The 15,639-nt window shown below is 45.3% G+C and overlaps 1 protein-coding gene across 2 annotated transcripts in view; it reads left to right on the top strand.

Moving 5' to 3' along the window:
• chchd3a (coiled-coil-helix-coiled-coil-helix domain containing 3a) overlaps positions 1-15,639 on the top strand; it is a 56,238-nt gene that overhangs the window by 18,656 nt on the left and 21,943 nt on the right. Inside the window, exons 6-7 of one of the 2 annotated variants that reach the window (XM_031858869.1) lie at positions 12,822-12,836; positions 13,780-13,863. In XM_031858869.1, the coding sequence (XP_031714729.1) occupies positions 12,822-12,836; positions 13,780-13,863 (99 nt within the window). The remainder of the gene's footprint in view (positions 1-12,821; positions 12,837-13,779; positions 13,864-15,639) is intronic. The other variant, XM_031858870.1, reaches the window with a different exon arrangement.

The raw sequence follows: 15,639 nt of genomic DNA, 5'->3' as shown, positions 1-15,639 counted from the left end.
CCCCCCCCCCCCCCCCCCCCCCCCCCTCTACTTCACACACAATGAGAGCGGTGCTGTGAGCGGTTATGCCTCCCCACGCTCTCCTGTAATGACCATAACCTGCGCAACCATAGCTGCACCAATTACAGCGACACCCAATCGGGAGAATTGCCCCGAGACGTGGGGTTAGACCGGGGTTAGGGGAGCGTTTAGATATCATTGATTTTTACATTCTGATTGTTATTGTGTGCCGCTTCTGACTCTTGCCTTTTTTAGTTCTAAAATAAGATAAAATATATGGTAAAGCTTTCATTTCGGCATATTTTAGGAAGCTATAAAGAATAGTGTTTTAGCCATTATTGGACCACAGGAGAGGGGGGTAGTACTTTCTTCTCATAACATCTTCTCCTGTAGCAAACTGTTTAAGGCATCTAAAACTTGCCATTTAATGTAATGTAGTGTTTTTTTAATATCATACGCAGGGGTGTCTAGTCCATCATAGCCGGGGCCCCTGATGGTTCCCACCACCCTGGTGGGAGTGCTTGTCCTTCAGGCTTTTCCTCCACTAGTCACTCCTCTCCCTGTCAGGCTGACTGGCAGTAGCCAGCCACCAAGTCCACCAGTAATTGAAACTTCACAGCGGTGTAGGCCGGGGCTGTGTGTTGTCACTGTTGTTGGGTTCCTGGGGTTCTGTTGTCTGAGGGGGAACATGTTCAGTGTCAGCACTCGCACATGTTCTGCCACTCAGGGGGAACCGCATTAAAAGAAAGGGGAACAACGGCGTGCACAATAGGTTTCTGGTATTTAAGCACAGCGGTGTTTCTGCGTGTTGTAGTCGCCTCTTTGCGTTCTTTCATTGGCTGTCGGTAGGATACAAAGCAAGCGGACACAATTACTGTTTGAATGACATTTAAATGAGCCTTTGACGGCCCACAGTTTTTGTGAAGTTGTATTTGTCATTTTTAATTTCAGTGTTTATTCTGATTATGCCTGCTTGTCCAAGCTTCACTTCCGAGATCACAGTGGCTGCAAAGAGTCAATCTCAAATTCACAGGAAAAGTTGCAACACCTAACACTGATTTGTTTTGTCACCAACACAGTTCGGAACCCACTAAAGACGCACCTCATCTTCTCATCGTGTGGTCGTTGAGAATCATTTCTCCATGATTGTGATATAATGAGCAGCTTGCTGTGGAAGAACTCTTGATTGTTGGCTTTATGTGGTCAAGATGGCCGGACTCATTACACAGAAATAAACCCTTAATTAGAGATCAGGTCAATTAGTGCCAGTGACTTCAATTAGGAATCTGTGATTCTTTTGCAGTGGATACTGGCTGCAGTCAAAGCGGAAAAGAGCAGGGAATAAATGAGCTCAATATAAAGATAATGGTCTTTATGCGCTGACAAATGATGCGTTTTGACAGTGAGATATACTAGCGAGCGAGTCATGCACTCATCCACAGTCCACAGCCATCTGTCAGTCCACACATCTGCCTTTTAATGAAATCACAGACTTCTGCCGTGCCCTCTTTTGATTTTCAACGACTCTGTGCTCTGCGGAGCCAAACTCGCCCAGTGGCCAATCAATCACTGGCCACAGCGTTTCACCGAGACAACCGGCTCTAACCCGAGGCAGACTTTTCAATCAAACCCAGAGTCATCAATCTTTTCCGAGCTCCAAAACAGTGGCCTGGGTGGGTGGGTGGGTGGGGGGGGGGGGGGGGGGTCTACCTGGCGGCAGTGGTTCCGTCTACTGTTGGCAACTGGTCGAAAAACACTCAGATCTTACATTTACCTTTTTCTTTTGTTGAGACCTCAAGCTCACACAGCATAAGGTATAGAAATATGCAACAGAAGAGGAAATGTAAAAGCCATAATTCATAAATCACACATAGTTGACAGCAGTACAGGGTTTGAGAAAAAGCCTGTTGCCACCATGAGTTAGAAGTACAAGCATGATTATAGGCCTGTGTACGGCTGCTCTTGAAAAGGTTCTTATTGGATCAATCAGTAAAATAAAAGCCATCAAGAGTTTGACTTGATGGGGGGGGGGGCCCTCAGCAGATCATTATTGAAGGTACAAAAAATATCAATGGAAAGAAACTATTGATCAACATTGATACTGAAGTTAGTTCAACGTGAAAGAAATGGTTGCTGATACGGAGATGAGGCCTAATAAACACAGTGCTGATGTCTAGAGCAGTGTTCTACCCATCAGCCTTGTGCTCCCTCTGTTGCTATCTTTATGTCTCTCTTTTACACACTCACACACTCTTACCACACTATACCAGTAGCTAATGCGATGTTCCACCATCTTCGCTTTCACAGCAAGGGATGATGCAGCATACCAAGAATGTCTGTTTGCTGCCTCACCACACACACACACACACACACACACACACACACACACACTATGTCCATCCTGGAGGAAATCAGTACCTACTCTTTCCTTAAACTGTGTTCCATTTGATGCTTGGCTGGCTTGAAAATGACTTTGGGAGAAGCTTAACATTTTTAATGCGGCGAGTCCCCCTCTGTTCACCCCAGCACTGCTCTCCCCTCCACCGCTCTGAAAACTGCCGCCACCAGCAAAAGTCCTGTTGTTTTTTTCTTTTTTTTAAATGTGTGGAAAATCTTTTGTACTCCCTTGTGTACTACATGTTAGATACAGGAGACTGGACCCGGCTGATAATGGGCAGACAACTTCATTTCCCAGGTGTTAAAGGAGACTTGCTAGGTTTTGAATTCGTGCCCGTTGGTGGTATTTAAAAAAAATAATTATATATATATATATATAGTTATAGTTATTATTATTTTTTTTTCTCTAAACTTGTTCTTTTTTCTTTCCACATCACAGAGTATAAAGAAGATTGGGGGGTTGAGATAAAGAGAGTTCGTGGTACACTGTGAATTTTGTATACTGTGGATAAATTGCATCCTATCTTTGACTCCAGGCTCAATGCAACTGAATTCAAGAGAATTAAACATTTCTCATGTTTTTGCTCTGTATGTGTATTACGGAAGACGTTAGGGGGATGTGGCATAAATCACGGATTGAACTAAAGTCATCTTAAACAAGTAGGACCACCAGAATGTTCCTCCAGTTTGTGGAAATCTACATTTTCCCAGGACCTGATTTATTTGTCGGCCACACACTTTGGTAAGTGACTCCATACCTTAACTGTTTTGCTGAGTGATATCAAGGATTTTGGGGTGAAATGGGGATCTTGGCAATACTTTGAACAGACCAGTTTTACAACACAGTGTAACTCTTTTGGATAAACTCTTATTTCTACTTTTTTTTATCCGATATCAGCAAGATATTCTCTTGCACTGGACTGCTCTGTACTGACGTTCAATGCTACAATATTTCACACATCATGGACTGGACTTAGTTGGGAAAAAAAGAGAACACTGCTCTCCAGCTTCATCAGAGTTCCATTGACTGGCCCAGAGGGGGAGCTACAATTACAGATCTCACAAGCAGTCACTAATGGGTCTGGAGGGGAAATGTATCAGTCACTGTGGATAGATTATTGCATTTACATGAGACCTTACAAACATACACTCCACTATGATGAACTATTGAAGCCACAGGAAAAGGTACAAACTGACAACATGACAAACCGCTGATTGCAGTTTAGTTCCTCATTAAGTGAAAGTTGCACAAAGCTTTCATTCCTTGTGCGTCTCTGTGTATGTTCTTGTGAACTACATGTTTGTGTACTGTAAGAGTTCCACTTAAATCAGCAGATATTCTGTTTGCACCACCGTGCCTTTGATTGTTTCTTACTGACAGTGACATACATGTCCTTTTGCCTGCCTTTGTGACGCTCTCTCTCTCTCTCTCTCGTCGGGGAGGGTGTCCACTCAACCGTCCTTTACATGTTGTGCGACCGTGGCTCACCCCTGCCCAGGGTGCGGTGCCCACACACCGTGCCAGTATCGGGGTTAGGCGGGAGGTCAGGCTCTAATTGGCAGAGCCGGTGGCCGGCACTCTGCGCCAGGCCCTCACCCTGTCAGCTAATTGGCACCGCGAGCGGCCGGCGGGGCGGGGACGGGGCAGCGCTCCGATTGATGGACGGATACTGGTGTCAGGAAGAGCCTCTTTCGTACAGTCAATTTATTCCCTCGGCCTCAATGGGCGGTGTATGAATTTATGTATTCATCCTCATTTGTTCTAAATATTTAATAGTCTCATTGTGCTGTGTGCTCTTCCTCACCTTAGTCTGAGCATTACTTGACTTCTATAAACAGAAACTAATTACACTTGCTGGCTAAGCAATCTTTTTTTTTTTTTTTTTTTTTAATCAAAAAAGTGTTTTAAGTTGAACTTTTCTTTCTCTGTATGTTCCACGTCCCCATTAGTGAATGCAGCAAGAGGTTGTTACTCATGAATGTTAATTGCAGCCATTCATTACAGCTACAGACGCCCCTATACAGAAACTGTACATCCGAGATTTAGTGAAAAATCGATTTCTTTTTCTGGTCAAAGTGATTGCAACAAAAGCAATTATTATTTTATTCCGTCTAAGAGTGAGCTGTAGCAGGTTTGAACTTATTTTAACAGGATTTGAGGGATTTTAGGGTGTTCAGGGGAGAGGAAGTAGATGAGCAGTGAAAGTATTTGTCGGTGCTGTAGGTTTATGATGGTGCCGCCTGTTGTTCGCCGTGGTGTTAACTTGTATGATTGCTCCAATTTGACTACTTTATTGGTTCGTCTCATTTCTATCATGATGAAAAACAAGATTGCTGCACATCGTTTCAAGTGATCTTGATGTGATGAGTTAATGCATTTATAAAAATGTAACAATGTGCTGAATCTTGACATTTCTTCACCTTTTTCACTTGTAAAAAGATAACTTCAGTATTGGGCATGGGATGATATGAAAGTTTCATTTCACGATTATATACTGGAATCACTTTGTCCAATATTTTTTGCATCAGTCTTAAATAAGGTTATAAGTTCCACCTTCATACATATATGATGAATGAATAATAGCAACATTGTGTGATTCTAATATTTACAACTATCCTGATAATGTGAATTCACCAAATAATTCACTTATTGTATGTTCTTTGTCACCATCCATGATAATATCCTATATCGTCCCATCCCTCGAGGAACAGTAGCTGGGAATTTAATACTCATGACCTGTATGTAGCCTGAAATTTCATTGAGAATAGTTTTCTTTCTATTTCTTATCCTCTCTTTCACACGTCCTATAAGACTTAATTGGCCGGATATTCAAGTGCAAAGATTGGAAAAGTAGGCGTCCTGAGTTCACTTGGCCGTATGTGTGTGTGTGGCTCAGTACAGTAGATATGTTAGATGTGTAACATGACAGGCATTTTCTTTTGCGCTCGTCCCTTTCCCTTTCCACTGTGTTTCCCCTCTCGGCTCTGACAGGAGAGCGCCCATTAATGAGGTTCTGTAGCGGTGAACCGTCGGCTCAGCTAATGGCGCTCGAGGTAGAAATTGTTTGATTGAACGACGGAAAGAACTTCAACATATGGAGGGAGCGAAGACGAGAGGGGAGTCGAGGGGCAGAAAATCTGGATGAGATATAGAAGCAGTTAACAGACGGAGGAATAAATAGAGAGCAGACAAGAGGTATTGATTCACAGAGTGTACAAACTCCAATTATGAAACAAACTAATCCAAAAACGGCACTTTAAAAACTACATAAAAAAGTGTCAACTTTAAACCAATGTCAAATAGATATGTCGGTGGAACGGCTCAGACTTAAAATTATGAATAAAAAGGCTAACCTGTGATTTAAGAGAAGAAATGTCTCTTTTCCTTTAAATGTAGCTGTCGGTGACAGCTATCAGTAGGTAAGTGAGGCAGCCAGGAGAGGAGGAAACAGCATAAATTCAGCTAAAGAGGTTCGTGGATTAGAGGTGACCCTGAATCTGCTGACATGGGCTTGATAGACAGAATTTGAAGGCGGACTGTGGACCCCTTCTGGCTTCATCGGGCCCGGGAAGACCACCTGCTGCTGCTGGGTGGAATGAATATGCATTGATGCGCAGCATGAGCACTGAGAAATGTACAGTATGCCCACAGCCATAACCACACAAGGAGTCAGGCACTTACTCATACGCTAGCATGTTTTTGTTTACCATACAGATGGATCCGGGTAAGGATCCACTTTCTGCACATGCGGCTCGAGTTGTCCACGAGGTCCGGTGTCAGGAACACATCTTCGGGCTGTCTCTTTTTCTCCCTGCTTGTCTCCCCCTAATGTCTTTTCTTTCTACATTCCTCTCACCTTCTCTCTGCTCTGTTGTTCCATCTCTCTTGAAACAACTCTCCCTCTCTCTCACTCACTTGGCTCCCTCGGGACATCTGTTGTCCAAAGACAATATGCCGCTCTCAGGTCGTTCAATGTGTCCTCTGCTGTCAAGCGAAGGAATTTTCCTGCCATCGGTTTGTGTCTGAATGAGTGCGCGCTTGCATCCTCCACACTTGTTTTCATCTGCTTCTAATCCCTGTACTCCCACTGCTCGCTGTTTAAACGGGCATGTGGTGAGTTGAGGTTGTATGTCAAAGCAAATTACCACAGCTAGTGCTAATACCTTCCAACTAAATGAGACGATTAATCCTAATTGTTTTCTTTCCAGCCCGTATATGGAAGAGATTGTCCCGGTGGTGTTGTGCTTGGCTAGGCCACACTCGTTTCTCTTTCTGCCTTCATGTAGGTCTGGATCTCTCTCTGAGCACCAGAGTATCTTCTCCCTTCCTTTCATCCTCGGCCGCTTTGTCCCCATTGTTCTCTCGGCATGCCTGTTCCCGCCTTGCCTGAGACTCCCTCCCTGCGTCCCCCCCCCCCCCCCCACCCATGTCTCGGTAATGAACCCACAGCTCTTCATCTCTCCATCGTCTTCCCCCTGTGTGTTGGACATGACAGATGACTGGGGACCTCCAGAGGTTCGCTCCCCAGGGCTCTTGATAAAGGCAGCTCCAACCCCAAGATGATCAATCAATCAGTTTACACCGCGGGCGCCCGATCAGCCAATTAATCAATCGCCAAGCCAGCAGATGTTGTTGCCGTCCCTCAGCGAAGGAGCTGGCAGTGGAGTGGTGGAGGTGGTGTCTCCAACGAGGCCGAGGGGCTTGAAGTGTCTGGGAGAAGAAAGGAGAGTGATTTTTCATGTTTCTACCAGGACTTCAACCTTTTGTGGGCTCACTCGTACCATTTCTTTTCACCGGACGATCTTTTCTCTTCCAGCTTTTCCAATGATAGTCCCTACTTTTCAATCTCGAGAACTTCTTACCATGGTCCTTATCTTCTATAAGCTTATGATTAGCTAATGATTACTATAAACCTTGTTTGTATACTATATCTTCTTTAAGCACGTGCACATTTGGCAGAAGTGCAGTAGAGATGTAAACGTCTGTGTGGGCTGACTCTCCGTCTGGGCATCATTAAGGCCAGCTGGTTCGGATCAAGCCCTCTGTTGACCTCTGTCCACAGTCAATGAGCTACAGGCTCCGCAAGGACACTTCATTTTAATGCGCCCTTAAACAGCCAGTAGTTAGGATACACGCACGGACATCGAGACGCCCACACTCGCCACCTACACCTCTTGGCCTTTGGTCCCTGTCCTGGCCCCTCGGCCCCTGTCCTGGTCAGGTCAGCCCTTTGACCCACCAGGTCGTTGCGTCATTACTCACTGTAGTAAGAGACCCGCCCCTCCCTCCCCGGGAGAGTAATTCTGTCTGCAGCCTGTGGCTTCAATGTCTTTTTCCGCAAGGATGCTAACCCATATCCACTGGAGTCCTTTCAGCATTTCCACAGAATAAACAAGTGTCACTGGTCGCCCCACATACCCAGTAGGGAAGAGGAGAAAACAGTGTATGCAATATATCGACTAATTCTTTCAGCGGAGTGGTCAGAAGGTAATTGCTTCAGTCGGAGCTTCTTAGCCACAGCCGGCTTGTTTTGACTATAGTATGACCATTCGCGGCTCCACTGGCATCAATCCCCGTGAAGAGGTTCCCAGGATGCTGCATTATTGTGTTGTGACAAAGCGGCCATGCTGTCGAGTTTATTTCGGGGCGTCCTTGTGGCCCGGCGGTGTAAGACGCCTGTAACTGATTCAGCACCCTTTGTTGCTTTAGTCAAATCCCTGCACCTTCTCCCCGTGTTTCCTGTCACTCTCTACAGGGTCTTGCAGTTGGTCTGCGTTGCTTTCCTACTGCAAGACAACTTCCCCATAAGAGTTCAGTCTGCTTCAAACAAAGTGCGTGCTGGAGCAAAGCCTGAAACTGCCAAACACACCTTTCCGACTTGGGAATTGGCGCGGACTGTCTAACAGCTTTTGAATATACAAACAACTTTAACACCATGAATGCCTTCAAGGACAGACTGTCCAAGTTGTACTCGAGCTAGTTTGTCTCAAGCACATTCAGCTCTCACAAAACACGACCGAGGCCAATGTCTTCGTGCAGTCTTCTTTGGAGTTCAACTTGCAGAAAACTGTTAAAGGGCCAGGTGAATCCAACCAAACAGAGTAGCTGTGACACAATAACCAAAAAGTAAGGGCAGTTGGTGACGTAAAGGAGCATTTGTGAGAAATGGACATGTAAATAAATTAAATATACGATGGCATGTTGTGTGCATATACAGTATATACAATCAAGTATTCCTTTTTGATAACTGTGCAAAATCTATAATAATTTAGATATATATGCGAATACAGCCTTTTTGATTACATTCACTATATACTAGAACTCTGGCTCAGCAGCCATCTGAGAACTTTTTAACATTAAAAAGTTGTGTTTTATCCATTGCTAAGCGTGTAAATACATGTTTGACAGTGCTCGTCCTGTGTTATTGTTCAAGGTTAAGCCCATTAACTGACCACACTATATGTGACAGGATTACATCGCCCATGACCCTACCACATCCCGTGGAGACTAATCGCTAGCCATGAACCGAAGTGTTATTGCAGCTCAGTAAAAACCCCATGATGCTAATTAACCAGCCAAAGTGAACGCTCTCTAATGGCGTTTTACTGCTCCTGCTAGCAGAACTTGTTTTATTAAGGACTCTTAAGGGTAATACGTAGCACTGCCAGTAAGGTCTGTGTTAGGTGATATCATTTTACACTCCATCACTTAGATTTGATCTGCCAGTGATGGCTTTTAAAGTTAGAGCTGCAGCGGTTTTAGAGGCAGTTACAGGATTTGTGGAAGGGATGTGTGTCCGCAACAGTTTTTTAGTGTGTGTAAGTATTCGTATATGGCTGCAAAAAGTAAGAAACTGTCTTTCATCAAACCCCTCTTTTAAAATATTCTCCTATCTCCTCGATATGACAGTTCTCCGAGCATCTGTCAAACCCCCCCACCCCAAAAAAAACAATTCTCTTTCCAACTATCTTGTCATCCATATTCCATCCACACATCGGCCCACCTCTCTCACACCCTTTCATCTTCTCCACCCCATGGATTTCCCCTCCCTTCCCTCCATCTATCTCTGACCTCCCACATGCCACCTACACCTCCGCCGTACCAATTAACACCAGAGCGTGGTCACATTGTGCTGCCCTTTGACCCCCCCTACCCACCCACCCACACTGCCCGTCGGAGCACACATGACCCGAGGCCCGCGGCTTCAGTATTAGTTTGTCACCGGGGGCTCCTGTCGCGCGGGTCTGTGATAGATAGGCCCTGGTGAGCGGGGGTCGTAAAGGGGTCGTAATGTATGTGTAACAAGATGATGGATGGGATGGGAGAAAATCAAAAACGTATTTCTCCTCTACAAAATTATGCATTTTTTCAGATTGACAGATATACAGTAATATACTTTGTCTTGTAAAATACTGGATAGTTTCACCCTTTTAGGTGTTTATTTCATTGTGTTTCTTTTCTCCATTGTGCCTCGGAAGTATACAGTGTCTCCTCAAAAAGGGGAGCAGGAAAGGATGCAAATATGACATAATTGTATTATTCCCTGTAAGGTCTTTTTAAACCGGGGAGTCTCATATGGAGCCACACACAGTAGAAGTACATACTCACACATGCAGTTGCCCTAAGCCTGCTGAATGCTGCAGGCTGGAGTTATTTATATTTCAGAGGAATGCTTTTGAAAGAAAAAGAGCGAACAGAGAGAACACTTAAAACAAAAAAAAGCTGGTGTGAAAGAAAATGGAGTGTACGTGAGCAAATGAGTGGGAGAACAGGAGGTGTGTGGGGGGGGGGGGGGGGGGGCTGAGCCTGACGCAGCAAAATCCACCTGTTTTCATCCTTCCTGCAATCCTCTTCTCCTTTTCCCCTCCTGTCCTCCTCCTCCTCTCCGGCGCCCTCGCTCCCAGCTCAAACTGCGGCAGTCGGCTAATTAAAAAACACGGCTGTCCTTAATTATTCAGCGGCTTGCTAATTGATATTCACAGAGGCGTTCACCTCGCCTAAACGATCCGTTTAATCTGACCACCGCGGTCTCACTCTCAGCTGCCTGTCACCCTCAGCCGTTGTGCTACTGTACTTAATAAGAGGCCGGAGGGAGATGGATACAGGGTGGGGGGGGGGGGGCGTAGAAGTTTGCCGATGATGTAGTTGTCGGTGTGGACTGGGTTACTGTCAGGTATTGTTTTTGAGTGTTTGTGTTTTCTCCACATGTCATGGGTTGCTGCACAGGAAAATTTGACTGAGTAAGGTCAAATTAGAATTAGGTAATTAGCCAAAATGAATTACATCGTCCTCGTTTATAAAAGTGCTATTAAAACTCTCTTTCATCATGAGGGGGATTGACAGTCATTTCTGGCATCCACTAAGAAATCATCGTCTGAGATTAAAAAAAAAGATTTCAAAGCTGGAAAGTCACGAGAGCTTCAGGTGTCTCCTTCTTCTCCTCTTACTTCCACTTGTATCTTCCTTTCTGTACTTTGTTGATAAATCACCTTTTTTTTTTTTTTGTCGTCCTCTTCCCTTTGTCTCTTATCTCTCTGTTCTTTCCTCTCCATTTTTTTTCTTTTTTTCCATTTCATGTCAAGTTCTGCCCTTCTCTTCCTCGACCACCCCCCACACTTACCCCAGCTCTCCTCCTCTTCCACCCGTGACCGCCTCTTCATTAGGTGAACAAAGGGTGCACGGGCAGTGTTGAAGTCTGTCCCATTGTTTGGCCTTTGGTATGATTAGATTATCTTTAAAGTCTGCTGAATGGGGTTAATCAGTCGGAAGTAATCGTGTGTGTGTGTGTGTGTGTGTGTGTGTGTGTGTGTGTTTGTGTGTGTGTGTGTGTGTGGTCAAAGAGGAGGGACAACCTGCTCGCATGGAAATTGCACACATGCACGGCTGCATGTATGCACAGATGCGCGTAGACGCAAAAGTGAGCAAAAAAAAAAGACAATCCCTGGGCACACATTTCTGTCACCACCTCTCCTCTTAACGACCCCTTTAGTTTCGCCTTCAGCACACATTTATCTCTACACTCTCTGTGGGTACAGCTGCTCCGGCTGTGTGTGTGTGTGTGTGTGTGTGTGTGTTTGTGCTGATGTGTGCGTTTCAGATCAGTGTCTGAGCCGTTTGTTTGTGTCCCGGCGTCTGCGTGCATCTTTTGTCTTTCAATCTGCAAAGCCAAAGTCTTTAGTCGCCACCTCTCAGTGTAACATTGAGTTTGGACACACTACCAATCCTCTCCTCTGTGTTTCCCCTCCATCCCATCATCCCTCTCCTATTCCTCTTAAATTGAGCTGTTGGTGGGAGACAGGTTTTTTTTTTTTTTTTTTTTTTTTTTTTTGGCCCCTCGGTCCAACGTTAACACGGCCTGTCGAAAACTTTGCCAATCTATCCCAGAAGCCCAGATTGCACGCTTGGAATCGATAACACACTTTAAGGTCAAGACGGTGCTACTTCCTGCGTACTTGCTGCAGACTTTTTAAGGGTGTACTCCAGGGTGCATTCAGCCACCACTCAGGTTTAAGTTCAACTTGATTCCATCAAGTGCAGGCCGCTTGAGCTTTTTCCGTCACACCGGCCACGTAAAAAGCATTTCAGACATGCAAAAGGGGGTGGACACAGTGGAGACAATCGTCTGGCCTGAACGACGAGGCGGGCTAATGTTAGGTTGTGGTGTTGCTTTACCGAGTGTTGTCAGGAATACCATAAAGTGGTGCTGTGGAGTGTTCTGGACCTGTGGATGGCATAATGTCAATGTGTGCCTGCGCAGGTGTTTTGCCCGTGTTTCTGTGTTAATTGCGGCGCGTAAGCTTGGAGCATCCCCTTGACTTTGACACACACACACACACCACTCATCTCATGGTGAGCACAGCCCTTCGGTGTGACACTCCTCATCACAATGCAGAGAGCGCGCAGCTCTGCCTGCAGTGCACCGAGTCGCCCAAACACAGATGGTTATCAGAGGAGTAGAGATTGGATGGGGTAATGCAATATGTTTTTGTTTTTTTTCCTCTCCATACGTTGTTTTCTTCTTACTTCCCTCCATCTCCTTCGACACTCGTAGTGCTGAATGTAAAGGCTTCAAAGTTTGTTTGCGTGGATGCTTGACATTGGACAGTCCTCTGCAATATGGCGGTGTGTCTTTGAAGGTTTGGAACCACAGTTCATGGTCATATACCACACATGTATTTGTGTGTGAGTAGGCGCTGGTGTGTGTGTGTGTGTGTGTGTGTGTGTGTGCCGGTGCAAGAGGAGATGGAGAAGACGGAGTGCGAGTGCTCAAGCAGAACCGTGTGGCAGCCAGTCACCCCGACCCTCTGAATACCAAACCTTTCCAAATGTCACTTTGAAGAAGTTCATGGATGAATCAGTGCCTCTTTTACACTCTTTTCTCTTCTCTCTTGTTTCTCCCCCCCCTAATGCTTCCCTCATTCAGGAGATTGGACGGAAGGTAAGTCGAGAGGTCTCTACCTTCCGTTAGACTCTACAGTTCCCTTTCACTGTTTCTGCATCATAGAGTCGAGGTTTTCTTTTTCCCTCTCAGCCTCTTTGACACACATTTTATTTTTATTTCAGCTGTTCCATATTTTTGATGATCCCCTTTTACAGCTTTCTTCCTCCAAATGCTTTGTAGAATTATAGATGAGATTTCAGCGAATTTTCTAATCCTATTAACAGAAGGGAGCAGTAATAATAATACAAATGTGGTTGGGTCCCAAAGTTCGCTGTGGCTTTGAATAACCACCTCTCAGTTTGCGCGATACAAGTCCCAAATCACCAGTGTTTTATCATGATCATCCATTATTAGCATTTTAATTTCTATTTGAGTCCGTGTTCCTCTATCCCAGTGTGAAGGACTGCTCTTCCCTCTGTGGAAGCCGATACGTCCGGGTCTTATCACCCAGAGAGTCAGCCGTACGTTCAGTGAAGGTCACAGTAGAGAGAAGGACAGCGGAGATTGGTAGTGCTGGGTAGATGTGTATATATACTGAGAGCTGATGTTATCCTCTTGACCTGATAGCGGTTTGGCCCAAGATTGAACGCAAGAGGACAAAGACGCACATACGATGAATGCCGAGGCATCATCAGTCTCACAGACAATGGACGCACTTTTCTACACGTCGAGCTGTACGTGCACATACACGCAACACTTGTCTATGTGCACCCCGGCGGGCACAGTGCTCATCACACATTAAATTAAACAGTGTTTCACAGTCTCGTCTATATATGCTTATAAACAGAGCGCCTGTGTCTGAGTTCTCCCTTCTTTACTTCTCTGATGTATACTTGTGTATGCGTGCATTTTGTGATCAGTATCCATAGAATTGGCACTGCTCCACTGAGCACACAAGTGATGGTTTTTCTTCTCCTGTGTGTGTGTGTGTGTGTGTCAGGCCAAGCAGCTGGGGGCCAGAGAAGCAGACCTAAACAAGCAGGATGCTTTCTACAGAGGACAGGTGGCTCGGCTGGAGGAGAGGGTAAGAAACCGTTTGCACCACAAGTCAACCTGAAAACTGCCCGTATATGGACGTAGGTGATATTAATGCTCAACCAAACTCTCATAACTAGGCTCAACCAGTTACTACAGAAATAAAGCGATGATCTGAATCATCTTATGTTTGTGTCACTATTAATCAGCATAGCTTTTATAACCCTTCACTGAGCTTAATCCTAACGTTTCATAACATTCCTCTATTAATGTATAATACACTCATCGACACGCGGCAACGGAAAACACACCACAGTGTGAACACGTGAGCAAGCGCACGCAGATTAATGCACACAATCCAGTACACAGTTGTCACCACGGGCTCAGTCAAAGTACAGTCTCATTTATTCATTTTCCTCATCCCTCTGTCCCACTGTTTCTGTTTTCATCCTTCAACTTAAACTCGGCATGCTTTCCCCCGTGTGGTGCACATCGCTCGCTCTCTCTCTCTTGTTCTCTCGGATTGTCTCTCTGCGACTCCTTTGCTCTCTGGCGCTCCCTTTTCTTCTTTTAATTTCAACCCTCCTTACCTCCACCTGAAGGAGAAAAGGTTACATCTCAGTGTGCGTGTGTGTGTCCTCCTGTTGCTGAAAATGTCTCTACCCTGACGGTTCTTGTCAAACTAGTGTCCTACGGAGGGGGACGAAGGTCAGCTGCCGTGCTTAGCCCACTTCAAAGGGCAGCGCCACGCTGGTCCCAGAGTGAGATGCCTGCAAGGCAGGAAACCAGGGTCAAATGCCCCGTTAAAGTGTGTCAAAATGAAAAGGACGCCCTCATGCTGCTTTCAAATCACAAGTGTATCTTGGGAAGGATACAAGGCCAAATTTAATGCGCTTAAATTGACGCCTTCATGCTGGGAAGGAGCTTTGTCCCCTTTGGATGGGGCTGAAAAGTCAAACGCTCTCTATGGTGGAAACAAAATGGAGATTTCACACCGTTGTGAAGACGGATATGCGATGAGGAAGAAGAAGGCACTCGCATATTTTTCTTCTTAGAAGTTCACATGAATACAAGCATGGCAAAATATCACACACTCAGGGGACACATTGTCTTCAATAGGACCTCAATGTCAAATGATTTCATGATGAAAGAAATGTGGTGTCTTATGTCTTACACCATTATTACAACATTGCTTTAAATATCGTTCTTAGGCGATTAAACAGCAGCACCGTTATAATTATTCACTGTTCGTTTAATATTTTCCGTGTGGATTTGTTAGTTCCCATTAGCGGACAGTTAGTCTTGTTGGGTCAATAAAGCAAATGTTCCCTCCTTCACTCAGGATGAGTTCTAATTGGTAATTGGATGTGCATTGGTCTGTTGGACTCTGGTTGGGTAGCGGAGAGGGGAGGACGCCATTTGCTGACGTCAAAGGGAAGTAGTGAGTTAAGTGATGGATCATTTTGCAAAGAACACATCGGCACCTTTCAAACGGACTTTCTTCAGCAGGATGGTGGCTTTCAAGAGACCTAAAGATGTTTGAAATATTCTGAGATGGAGGCATGCTCGCTGATCCAGCCGTACAGCTGAGCTTCTCTCTTTCAATTCCTCAGCTCGTGTTGCATTATTACACCTTTTGGACAGTGTCGCCCTACCGCCCCGCAACGGCGAAAATGTGAGCGCTGATGGCAGAAGCAACGAGTCCCAACTAACACAGGCATTATCGACTTCAGACACTGACCATCCATCAGTCATGTTGGCCACTGGTCAATATTCCTTAGATAGATAGATAGAGAGAGAGAGAGAGAGAGAGAGAGAGAGAGAG

The sequence above is a fragment of the Anarrhichthys ocellatus genome, unplaced genomic scaffold (genome assembly GCF_004355925.1).
Source record: "Anarrhichthys ocellatus isolate YVR2014 unplaced genomic scaffold, GSC_Weel_1.0 scaffold21, whole genome shotgun sequence".
In the NCBI taxonomy this organism is placed as follows: domain Eukaryota; kingdom Metazoa; phylum Chordata; class Actinopteri; order Perciformes; family Anarhichadidae; genus Anarrhichthys; species Anarrhichthys ocellatus.
This window is presented reverse-complemented; position numbering and strand designations above follow the sequence as displayed.